This window comes from Bactrocera neohumeralis, chromosome 5 (genome assembly GCF_024586455.1).
Source record: "Bactrocera neohumeralis isolate Rockhampton chromosome 5, APGP_CSIRO_Bneo_wtdbg2-racon-allhic-juicebox.fasta_v2, whole genome shotgun sequence".
In the NCBI taxonomy this organism is placed as follows: Eukaryota; Metazoa; Arthropoda; class Insecta; order Diptera; family Tephritidae; genus Bactrocera; species Bactrocera neohumeralis.
Window position 1 is genome coordinate 19,607,148 of NC_065922.1, and position 17,626 is coordinate 19,624,773.

Sequence of the window (17,626 nt, forward strand, 5' to 3'; positions counted from 1 at the left end):
TTCCCTTCTGTCGGGGCGTGGGCGCAAATCAGCGATATGTTGCAGAACTTCGCTTTAATGCGGATTGTGGCTAAACGTTCATCCGAGGTGAATGCCAGGACACGGCGACAGAGTCTATCTCCCACCACAAAACCCATATCGAATATGCGCTCCTTTATATGGTCACTGTAGTAAATGTCACAAAGACATACTCACTTCAGTCCTTGTCCCGTCCATCGCATTTCTTGAACGGCGGTGATCACAGCCTTTACTGTCACGAGGACATCAACCAGCTGGGAAGCGGCATCTTTCCAATTAAGGAAGCGGACATTCCAGGTGCGGCGTAATCCTAGTGCGTTAACCATAATCGTCATCAAAAGGAGGATCTGTTGTCCGAGGCTGTTTTTCTTTTCATTGGGTCGTTTTTTACGTGACGGGTCCCAAATCCAGCTAATAACCCTGAGGAGGGATGGTTCGCTTTCAAACGGATGTTTTTGGCTACACAGAAAATAAAACACCATCGCGTTAACGTCTGTGAAACATTGCTGTCCGACTACAAGGACGTCATGAAACGTACTATTACTGGGGATGGCTCTATGCTTACGACTCGGAAACAGACGATTAACCGGCCGAATGTTGTGGCAAAGACCACGAACCCGAAAAAAACACCTCAAAGCTGGTCAAAAATCAAGGTTATCTCCGGGAAAGTTCAATTTCATGATCGAATCACTATAGCATACAGCTCCCATACATACTGGTCTATTGAAATCAAGATAAAGATTTTTTTATACCCTTTTATTATAAGAAATGCATGTGTGAAGGGTATCATGGCTTCGGTGCAGTCAAAAATAACATATACATACATATACATTTTTTTTTTTCTAAGAAAAAAATGTATTTTATGCATTTTATTTACCTCCTTGGCTGTCTTCTGCCTTTTGCCTTCAGCCAATTCATTTTATTTCATTCACTCTCGCGCACATAAATTACCTTTTATAATAAAATATATTGTATATGTAGTTAATGCGAAGTGAGGAGTATTTATGCACATATTATTTACAGCTAGAAATGGCCAACACTGCGCTTCGCCACGCCAACAAGTACAAGTGCACTCACCTAACACACACACGCCACACAGAGCTGACACTCCTCTCGCTTTGACTACGCTTTGACGTCACATTTTTTATATTTCACACACGTTTTCAGTTAATTCGCATGCATTTGCTCACACATACACATATACATGTGGGAACATTACCTGTAGTTGCATGTATATGCATGTGTGCGTGTGAAGCTGGGTATATGTGAAGGTGTGTGCGTGTGAATAAATTCTAGAAAATACTTTTGCAGAAATTTTGTATAAACTGCAAGCACTGACAACCAAACCACGTACTTAAATACTTATATATCTATATATATGTGTGAATGTGTGTCTCTCCGTGGCCCTCAGTCCAGCAGCAGTCCGCTTGTACGTGCAAATACCGAAATTTCCGCACATAATAAACTAAAGTGGCGGCAGTCAAAGTGCAGGACATTCATTCATACACACAAACACTCAAGCAAGTGCGCGAATGTGTGCCTGTATGTGTTTGTGCTCATCTACATAAATAACGTTATGTGTGACAATGATGCATGGCATGGTTGCAGCGTGACCGGCGCGTCCTCGCAGCGTGAATGTCCAAGCGGGAAAGGTATTGAGCGCTTAGCTAACTGACTTTTCTTAGCCACAAACACACACACATATGTATATATGTATATGCACACACACGCAGACTTGCATTTTTGTCTTTCGTTTTCAGCACTCCAGTAATGAATAAATTATTATTTCGCCAAGCGTGTGGCGCTTGAACACAGCGTTTGGTGTTGCAACTATGCAGATTATGTTTCAAATGCACGAAAATACAACAACCACAACAAAAATAAAGTGTGGACACTGGAGTGTTGCGTTTAATTTAGTTGCAAGCTTTTTGTCATAATATTTGTTTTTGTTGTTGTAATTTTATTTTTTGGTTGTTTTTATTGTTGCTGCTGCTTTACCGATATTGTTGTTTTTGTTATTGTTGTCTTAATTTATTAGTGCTGTTTTTATTGTTGTTGTAATTTACTGTTGTTGTTTTTGTTATTGTTGTTTCAATTTATTTATTGTTGTTGTAATTTACTCTTGTTGTTTTTATTGTTGTTGTTGTTTTTTATTGTTGTTGTATTTTTGCTGTGGTTGTTGTTGCTCTTTAGTTTTGTTGTCATTTATTCTTGTTGTTGCAATTTTCCTTCATTTTTATTGCCGAAGATAAGCGAGAAAAATTGCAATAACTTTCAAATGCAAGACATAAACATAAATCAATTTGAAAGTGTTGTGACACACACACAAACTAAGTTCTTATAATACACACATATGCTTCGAACAATGTACATATGTATAAATGTATTTGTGCATATTCCTTTTGCCCTTTGCTCCACATTGTTGTTGCCTTATTGCTCTTTCTGCGACGCTGCTCAGCTGTCAGTTGTCATGGAGGCGCGGCTTGCTTACAAGTGCATAAATTTCAATACAACAACACCAACAACCATTGCGCATATTAGAAACTGTCAGTGGCAACAGCGTGCGCATATAAATAATTCACCGAAACAAAATTTAATCAACGCGACAGTTTGATCGCGCCTTAAACGCATTGAACGCCTCGGAGTCGTCACTTCGGAGAATTGCTTAGATACTATTTGATTGTCTTAAGTGATTTAGTGAATTTGTACGGATGTGTCCTTTTCCAACTTTATCAGGGAGTAGGGAGTGACTGCTGTAGGTGTGCTGCGATTTGGCCGTTCAAAAAAATATAGTTCAAAGTATCTAATGGTAGAAGGCTCTAGAACGCTTGCCTTTTACCCTGATACTGATATCATATAAGTCTTTAACGTATACTTCAGTATTTCCGAGGACGATGCTGTTTTTGGAGACATAGATATATTTTCTTGAACCAAAATGTACTCATATATGACTAGTTCTAAATATTATTAATTTTTTGAAAATGAACCTCGCCTTTAAAATGTTTAATAATCTGATTGCCTCACTCCAGTTACTGAACCTAAGAAGCTTCGTTTTTTTTCAGAACTATGTTATTAGAGTTTCAGCATTATCTGCTCTCATTCGTTTGTTACTTCGTGTGGACTTTTGAATATGTACGAGTATTACTTCATTGTAGTGTTTCATAAATCCAAAAAATATATCTTGATGTTAAGACAGCTACTCCTGCGTTTAATACGTTTCAGAAACCATTGAGCCTGCTTCGTGATCCTAAAATTTTCAAATTCTTCCATTAGCATAAAGTTGTTAATCAGTTATAACGCTGGATCTCGGTCGCCAGAGCCTCCTCAGTGATAACAGGAGTCACAGCGAGTAGGTAGAGTTTGGAATTCGTTTTCAGTGTATTTAAAAGACACTTCCTGAACCTAGACCCACTCTCCCATTAATCAAATGTTGGAAAATTATTCATCTACTTTCCAAAATATTGATGACGACATAAATTATAAGCACTAGAGCAGCTCAGATCTTAAATGACCAGAAATCAATGGCCTGAACTGCCTGAACTTAAATGATATACTGTTTCAACAAACTGTAGAATTCATGCTCGATCTAATTGGACTTTGAAATGTTAAAATTCTTTATTAGCCGACAATCGCAAATGAATACAGATCATTACGAGGAGCTGCGATTTTAGAAGAATATTCGTAGAATAAATTTTGAAATAATTACAGAAAATAATCCAGAACTACCATATTTGATTTCAAAATACTAGTTGCCTACAGAACTCAAGTCACCCGAAATATTTTTGATTTTCTCTCGTCATTATGCTACTACTAACCGATCATTCTAGCTATTTAAGCTTTTTCTGTGTTCTGTGCCTGAAGATTTTTCCAACTTGCTCGCTTTCTGGTTACAAAGATCCATATATGAAAATTATGTCCCATAATGTATAGACTTCGACCACCTAAAAATATTTCCAGATTTTATATTATAAAACAGATTTTTTATTCAATGAGTTTTGAAGCGCTTCGTTTATTGTCCACTTCGAACTTCAGCTATCATTTGAACTCCTCAAAAAAAATGTGTCCATGGAATTGGTCCAATGATGACCCAAGTGCAACCACTTGCGTTCTGGCGATGATGCGCCTCACTTCTCAACCAACCAACCAAAGTCGTTAAAAATAAAGGTCTTATTTTACTACATTAATTCTTAATCGAATTCAAATCGAGTTGAAATTAGAAGACAACTTTGCGGGTTGTTGTCCAGACTATAAATTTTATTGTGTGCATTAATAAAATAGGAATAAGTTGGTGAATAAGAAGAATAATATTATTAATAATAATAATAGTAATAATAATGAAAAAATACAGTATAAGAAAAACAAGCCAGTATAACCAGCTGATCATTAATCAAGCCTTTCGTTAATCGAGTAGCCGACTATGTGAAAAGCAAAAGCTGGTTTCTCAATTATAATTCTAATGTACTAAATTTATTTGGCTGTGCGAAAAGGCTACAAAAGCCGATGAAGTCTCAATTTAACTACACCTCCTTTCTTATTGAATTCCTAGGTCCTAATCTTTCTAATATTGGTTGAGTGTTGTAATCGAAAACAGCGTGGTCATAAGATTGGATCCAAACGACCGAAGTTATACACATAAATTGCCGTCAGTCAGTCAGGTTCATAAAAGTTTACCTATAATTTTTTTTTAATATATACCATACATGCAAACTTTCTTTATCTTCTCTCGTATTAATTTGGCGCAGTAAAACACTTCTTACTCAATTCCATCCATTCTTACTAGCTTTTCCTACCTTTTATAGTCACAATTATTCCGACATTTGTAGCAAAACTTCTACACTTTCAAGCGCATATTTCAAATTCAACATTTCCTCAGTGCTTTAACACAAAGAACACGCCTGAAATAACCCCAAAATATGAAAGAGTGGAATTTATTCCCTACATATATTCTCACTTAAAATTAAACTAATGGCAAAAGGGTTGCTTAAATGCAAAGAAACAACTGAACCAGGTGCTTGTCAAAACGCACTCACTCACACATAAACACAGATATTTGAAAATTTTCCTTGTGGATAACAAAGGTTGAAAAATGAAAATCTTTGCACCCCAAGCATTTTTATGTAAATCTATGTTTGTATGTGTGTAGATACTACATTCTTCTGTTATTGCTCTAAAAAGGAGTAAAGAGTTTGCTTCTCATAGTAAATGTTGGAAAGTTGCATCAAAAGCAGCACCGAATAAAGGCAAAATATTACAAGAAATTTTCGGTGCGAATATCAAAGCGAAAGAAAGAAGAGCGTTTGCTCACGGCATTTTTGAGTTGTACAGAAATATGAAAGCATTCTTTTTATTTTCTGCTTAAAATTAAAAGCCAAATAATTTTTGTAGTGGGAAATGCGGGAGCAAGGGAAGCGCCGATAAGCAAAGATGTGCCATTTACACAAGGGTTCAAGGGAATTTAATTTTATTGTAATATATAAAATTTGATATGAAATATTTTAAAATATTTGACATTTAAATATTTTTCATGTGAAATATTTGAGTTGGATGTTCTTATGATTCCAATTTTCTAAGGGAATTAATAATTATTTTTACAAAATTATTGTAATACTTATCTGATCAAATTTGAATCGGACTGAGTCGTTCATACACTTCCATTTAATGACGATAACATCAAAAAAGTTACTGAAACAGTGTTTCAAAATCGTCGTGTTAACGTCAGAGGGTATTTTTGTCACTACGGGTCAAATTTGAACAGATGGTATTTAAAAAAATTTTGAAAATTAAAAATTTATTTTTGATAATTAATTTTTTTTTTGAAAACTAAAAAAAATTTTTTCAAATGTATTTAAATTTTTTTTAAATTAAAAATTTTTCAAGTGTATTTAAATTTTTTTTTTTAATTAAAAATTTTTTTTTTTGAAATTTAAATAAATTTTTTCAAGTGTATTGTTAAAATTTTTTATCCGTTTCAATTATCTAATTTTTCAAAAATATTAGAAATAGTAATATTTATTTACTTCCGATCCAATACATGATGGAAAAGCTCTTCAAACTACCAATTGAATGACCAAATACAGATGAAATTCATTCTATAATCCTCTGTTTAAGCATATTTAAAGCATTTCCGGATGCAACAAATTTGACCGTAAATACTTATAAATGTATGAAAAAGCTAATTCCATGACCTGAAAGCGCTTTGAACTTGCCTATGCAGCTGTTATATGAGCTTTCTTTCTGATCGAAGCTGGCAACGCTATTAAGCACATTAAATGAGTCTAAATTAATTTCCAATAATAAAAAAGTCGTATTTTTATTTATATATAATATATTCAACGAATATTTACCGTTTTGAATTGCAGCGCCATCTATAGCGAGCTTTTATTTAACTATATTTAATAAAATCAAGTCCTTATATGAAAAACTTTTTTCTTTCACAAAATAATTTACCAAAATTTGCCATGGAATATTGTGTAAGGCAATGCTACAATCTCCCTGCAAATTGTTCAGATTAGACTACTATAGCATATAGCTGTCATACAAATTGAACGAGCGGAATCAAGCGCTTGTATGGAAAACTTTTTCGTTTGACGAGATATCTTCAAGAAATTTTACATGGTCAAATGGCTAAAGCAATAGTCTAACATGCGTAGAAATGGTTGAGATCGGTTGACTATAGCATATAGCTGGCATACAAACTGGCCGATCAAAATTAAGTTCTTTTAAGAAAAACTTTTTCATTTGAAGAGACACCTGTACGAAGTTTACCATGGATTATTATCCAAGACAATGCTACAATCTCCGTAAAAATTATTTTGATCGGATCACTATAGCATATAGCTGTCATACAAACTGACCGATCAAAATTAAGCGCTTCTATGGAATCGTTCGTATTTTTCTTCAAACAGCATTTTTTTATGAAGTTCCTCAGAAAAAAAGTCTCAAAAAAGCTTCGCTGAATAATTAAATTTGATGGCGCAAGCGCTAATACAGTTTTGCCAACAATACTATTACCTCATCCGCCCGCAAAAAAGGGATCAACTTTATTTTTTACTGTAGTAGAGCGGACACGCCGTCGCAAATTTGACAAATAAATCAACTCTGCTGAGTGACGCCGCACAAATACACACATACACACACTCGCAAAATAAAACGAACACACCCAAGCAAAAAAAATTTGCTAATAGCCGCGACGAACGGACGACAACGGACAACGGACGGCGGGACGCAGACAATAGTCAACTGGACATTTGGCAGTCGTCAGCAGGCAGCAGACAGTTGGCAAATTTTTGTGGCTACTGCAATGTCACACATCAATTACCAACGATGACGATGGCCGCAGCGCTGACGACGACGGCGCTGGCGGCGCACAAACGCTAATGCAACACTGTCGGCACAACGTCTTTTTTCGGCTTTTCGCTTTGCAGGCAGACTTCACTTCCAGCATGGCGAGATTGAACGGGACACAAATTGCCTGACTGACTGACTGACAGGCGGACGAACTGACTGGCTTACCGGCTGAGTTGCATAGACCGGGTTAGGCGTGAGTCCATGCACGCTGCTAAATCACGTTTCAAATGCTTGCAGGCGATGAGTCTGCTTGTGTGTATGTGTGTGTGTAGGTGTAGGTGTAGGTGGGTGTGCTCATATGTTGGTCACTCGCTGCGCATCCGCCCACTGGAAACATGCAGAAAATGTCAAAATCACAAAAGGCAATAAACTGCATGCGAAATTGTGCACATTTTTCAACAAAAGCGTCGAGTATTTTTTTCCTCTCCGAAACTCCATTTCTGTTGACTGACGTGCATACATTTATATTAAGTCACTTTTTCAAATCTCCAGCTTTTTTTGTTATTGTTGCGATGCGCCGTGAGTGTTGCGAAATTGTCTTCTAGGCCTACGCTGGAGCTGTCAGTTTGACTGCGATGGTGTGTAACGCCTTTTTTCACCATTGCTGACGGTTAGAAAAAAATTCTCAAACAAAAAAGTTGGCAAAAAATGCAACACTGCACTGCAGTCGTAGATTAGCTGTAAACTAACGAGTTTGTCACACATACACAGTACAATAAATTGTCCGTATTAACTTGTGAAATAGTAACAGCTGCCAATAGAAATGTCAGAGTCAGCACGGAATGCAACGCTACGCTCGGAAAAAAGTGGAGTTGTAGACAAAGTGGCATTAAAATTAAGAAAAAAACACTAAAGCTATTAATTATCGGGCGTCAAAAGCAGTTACTGGTAAACTAATTATCGTGACAAGCTGAGGCGTCTGCTCTTTTGTATGGATGCGAATTAGTCTCTCAGCTTTTGAGATTTCGATCTGCCACTTTGCAAACGTCTTTACCTTCCAAGGAGCTGTTCATTAGAATTAGTCCCTCTTCCAAGAAGCTCTACATTTGTTGGAACCGGCGAAATCGGACCACTATACAAGTAGTATATGACTGATATACAAACCGACAGATCAAGATCAAGTCCTTGTATGGAAAACTTTTTTGTTTGACGAGATATCTTCACGAAATTGGGCACGGATTATTGGCTAAGACAACGCTACAATCTCCGAGCATGTAGCTAAGATCGGAGAGTTCATTATATCATATAGCTGCTATACAAACTGAGGGCCAAAATCAAGATCAAGCTCTTTTTATAGCTTTTTATTCAAAAAAAATATGTAAAGGTGTTACGACGATGAGTAGTACGAGATCAAATTGCTATTGGTGCAGGAGTGTAACCAAGAACAACTGATCCGGGTGTCCGGTCACAGAGGTATAGCTGGGAATGAACTTGCTGAAGAGCTCGCACGCTCTGCAGCATCCACTAACATAGCAGGAAATGAACCCTTCAACGCGGTCATATCGCCACTCTGCAGGGAAAAAGGAGTATGCAGAGCGAGGTATTGGCAACAACTCCAAGGCATGCGTCATTCCAAGTTGCCTATGGTGGGTTTTAACCTCAGCAGGTTTAAATATGTAACCAACTTTCTTAGGAACAAATTCAAGCTACTTGTCGCATTCTACACTGGCTACTGTAACCTCAAGAAGCACTTGTATGTATAACATGGGCCTAACATTTATGCAAATTGACGGTTCTGCGACAGGGATCCTGAAACTCCAGAATACCTGCTAATGGACTACACAGCAGTCTGCAGTCAGTGTAAGCAGGGTATTGGAATTAGCAGTATAATTGAAATTCATCTATATGCTGAGACTAGGTGAGTCGTTGTGTCTTGGGAGCCCTAAGGTCGCGGTGCAATCCTCATCAATTAATCTTATCTTAGGGGTGTTTTTTCTTATTTTGTTACAGTATGCCCTCGATAAAACGGTTATAGCTTATTTCAGCTAGTATTCCCTTACACCTAGGTATATCAATTGTTTTTTCATAAATATGACTTTATAATGAAATTATTTAGAAAAGATACAGCTGTACCATTTTTAGTGTCATTTAATGATGTGTTCCTGTACTTAAATACGAACACAAACTTCTATAAGTTGTCAAATATTTTTCTTGAGTTCATCCACAAGAATTTTCGTGAAAATGTTACCTTACCATATGCTATTATTTTCTTAGCAAAAATTGTATTCTGAGCTGTTTGTTTTCGCAATTATTTTTAAGACGTATTCATCAATACTTACTCTTCTTTTAAATTTTTTTTTTTCTTAAACACCGAAAATTTACTTATGAACTAATTCCAAGCATTTAATTTATTTTTTTCTAGACGGTATAGTCGGACCCGGCACCATTACGTCGCCGTGGCCACCGATGGGTGCCGGCCCGCCGGGTGCGCTAGGGCCGGCAGACACAAATGGCAGTATGGTGGATAGTAAAAATTTGGATGTCGGCGATATGAGCGACGTAAGTAGAACATTTACAACCAAATATATTTCCAGTATATTTTACAATGTGTATATAGCGTACTAACATATATGTATGTAGCATATTCTACTTTATGTATATAAAGGATGATTCATTTCGAGGTTCCCTACATTTTTAAAGAAAAAACACAGAAACTTCAAATTTAATGCGGAATGTTTTTGTCATTCAAAAGAACATTCTTTGGCATTTATTTTTTGAAGATTATCTTTTTTAAATGTTGGCCGCGGCCACGTCTCTGATTGTCCATTCCTTGAGTCCAATTTTCGATGACTCTTTCGAGCATTTCGACTGGAAACTGGCGAATGACACGCGTGATGTTTTGCTCCAAGGCTTGAATCAAAGCAGTATTGTCCGCATAGGCTCTTAGACTTTACATATCCCCACAGGAAAAAGTCTAACGGTGTGATATCACACGATCTGGATGGCCAGTCGAGGGGCCCAAAACGTGAAATTATCTGCTCACCGAAGTGTTCTCTCAATAAATCCATTGACTGATGCGATGTGTGACGTCGTCTTGTTGAAACCAAATATCGCCGAGATCACGTGCTACCATTTCAGGCATCAAAAAGTCGGTTATCATGCCGCGATAGCAGTCGGCATTGACGTTTACGTTCTCATTTTCGAAAAAATGTGGACTAATGATTTCACCGGCTCACAAACCATACCAAATCGTTATTTTTTCTGGCTGAAATGGCAGCTCTTGATCTCTTGTTGGTTGCTCTTCATCCCAAATGCGGCAATTTTGCTTGTTTACTTATCCATTGAACCAAAAAAGGACCTCATCGCTGAACAAAATTTGGCTGTCGGAGTGGCTCCGCTAAAGCTTTCTCTCTTTTAGTCGTTACCCTTGACTTCACACGGGTTTGCTACCGCGTCTTACACAAGGGTTACTCACGTTTCCTGGGTGCGCAGCAAGGACCAGTAGGAATTGGGTATAACCCTGTGATTGTTACAGCTTACCCAAAAGCATTACACCTCAGCCTTGAATTCCAACGCAGAATCTTTCTTGCCAACAGGTACTACTTTGAACTGAGTAGGCAACTGAAAAGTAAACTCCTCTCTCGACGAACAAAGACCGTTACCGCTCCCATCCTGCTTGATGATGCGGAGGCAAAGACAATGACAATATCTGATGAGTCGGTCTTAGTGGTGTTCCAGGGGAAGGTTTTGCGGAAGATTTATGGTCCTTTTCGCATTGGCAACGGCTTGTACCGCAGATGGAACGATGAGCTCGAGATATACGGAGACATTGACATAGTTCAGCGAACTAAGAATCAGCGGCTGCGCTGGCTGGGCCTTGTTGTCCGGATGGAAGAGAACAATCCAGCTGGTAGCTGAGGAAGCGGATGGCCTCCACTACGTTGGAAAAATCTAGTGGAGAAGGACCTGGCTGCACTTGGTATCTCGAATTGGATGAATGCCGTGCGAATGGATGAAAATACTGCAGCTATTGAAGATTTTCGATTCAGTACTCTCCGGTGGAAGCAGAGGAAGAGAAGGCCTCCACTCCGTTGGAGATGCGCTACACTGTAGAAGATTGTAGTTCAAAAATATTTGAGTTATTGATTTGAAATTTCAGTATGATACTTCCAAATGTATAATCTAACGAAATATGAAAACTAGTTGTTTTTTTTTGGAATATATTTCTCCCCGGGGGTACATCTCATCGCTAAATTCTAGGCTGAAGCCCCTTTGGTACAGCTGTTCCCACATTACTTTGCTCAGCAGCATGACAACTCACTAACCAACATGAAATTTGATAATTTAATCTACATGCATGCCGTCAAATAAATCACAACCAACTACCACACACACACGCGCCATCACACATACACAAACACTTGCATAAGTGAGACTAACTAAAATGGCACTTAACTCAATTGCAATTGAACTCCATTTTGGTTGTTTAGGCGCGCAACCGCAAACGCAAAACTGCACGCAAAAACAATAAAATACCAGCAACAACAACAACTAACCATTAAAACAACAACGAAGCATGCAATTAAATGTGGAATCAAATGAAAAATGTAACTAAATAAGCGCGAAAACGTTAATGTAACAATAAGCGCATGCGTGTGAGTTTGTGTATGAGTGTGTGTGTGTGTGTTTGTAGTGGTTACGTAATAAATACCGTGCAATAAAAAACCGAAATAAAATACAATTAAACACAATACGAGTTAATTTTCAAATATGCCTGCAATTTCATTTGACCACAAATATGTTTGCAGTCAATTTCGGATATCAAATAGAAGCCACACGCACACACACACCCCCACACAAACGCATAAACGTCAAAATCTATGCATATGTAAATAATATTGCGCAATATAGCGTTGATTGTGTGAATGTGTGTGCCGTGATTCTAATGCCGCTTTGGTGCTGAAGCAAAGCTCTTCATAAATGTGAGAGTGTGTGTGTGTGTGAAGAGTATATATGTATATCACTACAAAAATACATATGTATATGTGTGCGTTGCATGTGTCGCAGACTCCTTCAAATATTATTAACTTCATCAATGTAATTTGACACTGGCGCTGCCAACAGCAACTGCGAAGGCAACAATGTCAACTGCAACAACAACAAAAACAAGTGCAACAACAACAATATCAAAATAATAACAGCAGCAACAATGCGTGCATGTGACAATATTGTATTATATTACCGCAGTCGCTGCCATAACCGTAACAGCGTGTGTGCCCCACTCAAAGCCGCTCCCCTCGCACACCGGCCCACACGCATACACTCAAAGCAGCAGCCCACCACTCCACCTGCAAGTATAACGGCAATCGCCACAGCAACATCAATAGCAACAGTTGCCGAATGTCAACGTCAAACCGTTAGATTGGAGAGATGCCTTTCAGACAGTTGCTGCTGACTGCTGTTTGGCGTTGCCAACGGTCTTCACCCATGAAACTCCAGCGCCCAGGCACATGCATTATTATATAAAGGAAAAGTATACTCGTATGTATACATATGTATGTGTGTTTGTACGAATGTGCTCCGGTGTAGGTGTAAATTTGCGCATGTGTGTGTGTGTCTGTGCTCTGCTTTGAGCAGCTACTCAAATTGCTCATTAAAACTCATTGACAATTAAAGCCACTTGAATTTACACGCTCGAGTAGCACACTTTTGTTGCTGTTGTTGCATACGTACGTTATAACGAAATTCATTGCTGTGCTGCGTACGAACGAATGAACGACGATGCTGCACTTCAATATATCGCCGACTGGCATCATTAATATCAGAAGCGTTGCCGTGGTAATGTGACGATACGATGCACAGTGGGATGAGTGTAATGAAAAATTTATACAAAAAATCAAAAAAATATATAAAAAAAATTATTTTAAGAACTAATTATGAATAAATTCAAAAAATCAAATTTAAATTAATATAATTAATAAAAAAAGATTAAAATTTATAAAAATTAACTGTTAAAAAAATTATAAAATTAAAATTTATAAAAATTAACTGTTAAAAAAATTATAAAAAAAAATTAATAAAATTAATTGCTAAAACAATTATGATGAAAAATTGAAAAAATTGTTTTAAAATTGAATTATAAAAAAGTTATTTTAATAAATTCAAAAAATTTAAATTATAAAAACTTAATTGTTAAAAAAATTATAAAGAAGTAAAAAATTTTAAAAATTAATTGTTCAAAATTATGATGACAAATTTATGATGGAAAATTTATAAAACAAAATTAATATAAAAAAAATATTTTAAAAATTAATTATATAAAATAATTTTAACAAATTAAAAAAAAATTAAATTATAAAAAATTAATTGTAAAAAAAATTATAAAAAATAAAAATTAATAAAGGTTAATTCCTACAAAAATTACGACTAAAAATTTATAAAACAAAAATAAATATTAAAAAAAATTGTATAAAAAATTAATTATTAAAAATAATTATTTACAAATCCAAAAAAAAAAAAAAAAATTAATAAAAATAAATTCTTAAAAACATTATAAAAATGTAAAAATTATTAAAAAGTAATTACTAAAAAAATTGTAAAACAATAAATATGTTAAAATATTAATTGTAAAGTATGTACTATGTCTTATTGTTTATAGAATATAACTTACTGTAAAATTATTATTAAATATATATATTTGTAATAGTTAACATTTTTAGTAATTTTAAGTGAAAAATTTAAAATTTGCAGAATTTTAATTTCCAAAAACAAATTTTACACAAATTATGCAAAAATAAAAATTTATAAAGAAAATTAAAATGAAAGAGAATAGTTTAAAAATTAGTTATTAACAAATTCAAAAAAAAAATATTAAAAATTTATTATAAAAAAAATTAAAAATTAAAATAATAGCAACAAAATTATAAAAAATTACGTTAAATTAACTATTAAATACATATTTTTTAAAGTTGAATAATTTAATAAAAATTTAAAAATTCCCAGAATTTTAATTTTCAAAAACATAATTGTTAAAAAATACAAAAATAATAATGAAAAAACCAATCGTATATAATATAATATAATATAAAAATATGTATATATATAACAACATATGATGTATAAATATATTTTTTAATTAAACTGTGAAAAATATATTAAAAAAAAATATAAATAATAGTTTAAAAAATTTTACAAAAAATTAAAAAAAAAGTTATATTTTTAAAATGATATTTATATTATATCGGGTGATTTTTAAGCAGCTTGATAACTTTTTTTGCAAAAAGTGAAAAATTTAAAAATTCCCAGAATTTTAATTTTTAAAAACATAATTGTTAAGAAAATGGTACAAAAATAATAATAAAAAAAAATTATGAAAACATGTATGTATATAATATAATATAATATACATATGTATAAGTTCATATATTTTTTAATTAATTTTTTAATAATATGAAGTGAAAAATTAAAATTTCCCAGAATTTGAATTAAAAAAAAACAAATAAATAGTTGTAAAAAATTTTACAACAAAAAATTATAAAAAAAAGTTATAAAAATTAGTTGTTAAAAAATTAAAAAAAATAAAAAGATATTTATATTATATATGTACATACATATATACATAAGTTCATATTTTTGGTAATTAATTTTTTGTAATTTGGAGTGAAAAATTACAAATTACCAGAGTTTTAATTTTCAAAAATTAATTTGAAGTAAAAATTAAAATAATTTACAGTGTCTTTCATTTTATCCTTCTTATAAATGATTTGTTGTTCGTTGCGGCAAAAAATATTCCCAAATAATTTTGACAAGCGCTGAAAAGTGCAAAGGCACTCATTGGCCGAATACGAAATCGGGTTCGTTCTGGTTACGTAAATTCGACTGTAATGGCAATGATGCATGTTTATCGAAATTTGTTGTTCTTGTTGTTGTTCTAACAACCGCAAATATTCCTAAAGTAATTTCGAGAAATAGTACCGAGTTGACAGTCCTTGGCCGGGTAAAAATGCGTTGCTCTCCGATCACTTATAACCGACTGTTGTGGAAACGATCGTTATTTGTGATCGTAAGCCCTTCGAAGGCAATAAAATATTCCATAAATGTTCTAATGTGATTTTTGTGCAAAATAGAACAGTGTACTCAAAAGATTTCGTGTAAAAAAGACCTAGAGTAGATCTTCCCAATAAAAAATATAAAATATTGCACAGTGTAGTTTCTAAGTAGTGACATAAAACTGAAATTCCATTCGCTATATATAACATGTATCACAAATATTTCATCATTTATATTTCGAAGTAATATGATATTCGAAAAAAGTTCGAAATTAATTTCGAAATCATCAACTTTCTACATTTCAAGAATTATTACGAATTCGAGCACTATTTCGAAAATATAAACTTTCTACATTTCAAGAACTATCTCCACTCATTATTACGATTTTTTTAAAACAAGTTGTACCACCAACGCCTACTGTGCTGTAACTGATACATGAAGAGAGCGTATGAGAGAAAAGTAGAATGACTTGCACTTTGCTGCAGTCAGCAACCATTTTAATATAATACATACATATATACGTAGTAAATACTTACACAATCTCACATCTATGTATGAACAAGAGTGCAACTCCAGCGTTTTTATGCCATGCTATGCCACATATCCTTGCATCATGTGCCTTCGCTTGTACACATACACAGTTGCATATGCTTGCCCTTCATTAATGTCAAAACCGATTATGTCGCAGAGGGTTCCGCTTAATGTGCAAAGTGCACTTTCTCACACATTAAATGCGCCTTTGTGACACTTTTTATGCTGAAAAACTGAAAAAAAACTAAAAAGGACGGTTCAATGGAGCTAAATGTGTATAAAAGAACTATAATTGCGTATAGTGTTTAAATATGTTTTCATAATATTGTAGGCATATTGTTGTCACACATTCATTAATCTTTTTTTCAAATTTCGCTTTTTCTCACGCCTCGCAGGACGAAAAGGATCTCTCCTCTGCCGATGCGGAAGGTGTTTGGAGTCCGGACATCGAACAGAGTTTTCAAGAGGCTCTCTCCATATATCCGCCATGTGGTCGACGAAAAATCATTCTATCCGATGAGGGTAAAATGTATGGTAAGTAAATGGAACAATTTAGTACTTAGATACTTATAGATATACATACATATGTACATATGTATGTACTAATGTATGTCGTTACATAAAATGCAAAATAGCGTAACATGACTTTTCATAAGTTTACAGGCGAAGGAAAAGCGATATAATAGAAACCGCTAATATTGAAACAAAATTAGAGTTTTGGTTATAAACAGGTTATATGTTGGTTATTAAGGGGTTATATATTGGTTATAAAGTGGTTATATATTGGTTATAAAGTGGTTATATATTGGTTATTATATCTGATAACGATTTTCAATTATTTCTGATGAAAAAATACACGTTTTTCCTACTGCGCCTAAAATTATGCTTATATTGTTAAAATTGCACACCACATAGATCCTCTCAACGAATCTCCCCCAACAAGTGCCATCAGCCGCCAGCTTCACACAAAAAATCACAAATTTGTGAAAGCTATCACAGCTCATTGCCGCAATTACTTCAAAAATACTAAATTTTGATTGTGTTTTGACAACTCAAGTCACATAATTGACACTTCGAATCGTCAAGCACTATTGAGACGCAACAAAAACAACCGACACTTAAAGTTTTTAGAGCTGAGGCGCTGAAAAAACGAAAATGACACACCACGCACCACAAACGATTGCACAACGTCGCCGCAATGAGCGATAATCCACTTTAAAGCAATTATAATCTCTTTGCTCTGTCATAATCCGCAATAAACTGTGCCACTTACAAGCACTTCAGATTTTCCCGTTTCATTTGTGTATGTGTGTGTGAAATTCGCCAATTTTCCAGCACGTTCCACGCTTTGATGGCGACAAGCAGCAAAAAAGCTGCAATGACAGCAGCAACACTGCTCGAGAAATCTTGAAAAATGCGCGCACAAAAGCAACAACAACAACTATTGCGTATATGGCTCAATAACGGATAAAAAGCGAAGGAAAGAAGATGAAAAGAAGTAAAAGAAAAACAGCCAAGTGATCTGCCAAATGTGGGCAGCATGTAGTGAGCATTAATGCGATTACAGCACATTTCCTCATTTACGCGCCTATTTACTATTTGCACACACATACACATGTACAAACGTATGTTTTTTGTGTGTTGAAGTATGAGTGTGCTTAGCAGCGGGCAAGCTTTGTGCTTAAATCGCTTACAGCATCCGCCCACAGGCTGCGCCGATTCTCAACTAACAACAGTGCAC

General features: G+C 34.9%; 1 protein-coding gene across 10 annotated transcripts in view; it reads left to right on the forward strand.

Moving 5' to 3' along the window:
• Positions 1–17,626, forward strand: part of LOC126759686 (protein scalloped) — a 334,443-nt gene that overhangs the window by 270,439 nt on the left and 46,378 nt on the right. For all 10 annotated transcript variants that reach the window (XM_050474699.1, XM_050474696.1, XM_050474697.1 and 7 more), the window contains 2 exons: positions 9,728–9,864; positions 16,281–16,419. In XM_050474699.1, coding sequence (XP_050330656.1) covers positions 9,772–9,864; positions 16,281–16,419 — 232 coding nt within the window. In that variant the 5' untranslated portion in view covers positions 9,728–9,771. The remainder of the gene's footprint in view (positions 1–9,727; positions 9,865–16,280; positions 16,420–17,626) is intronic.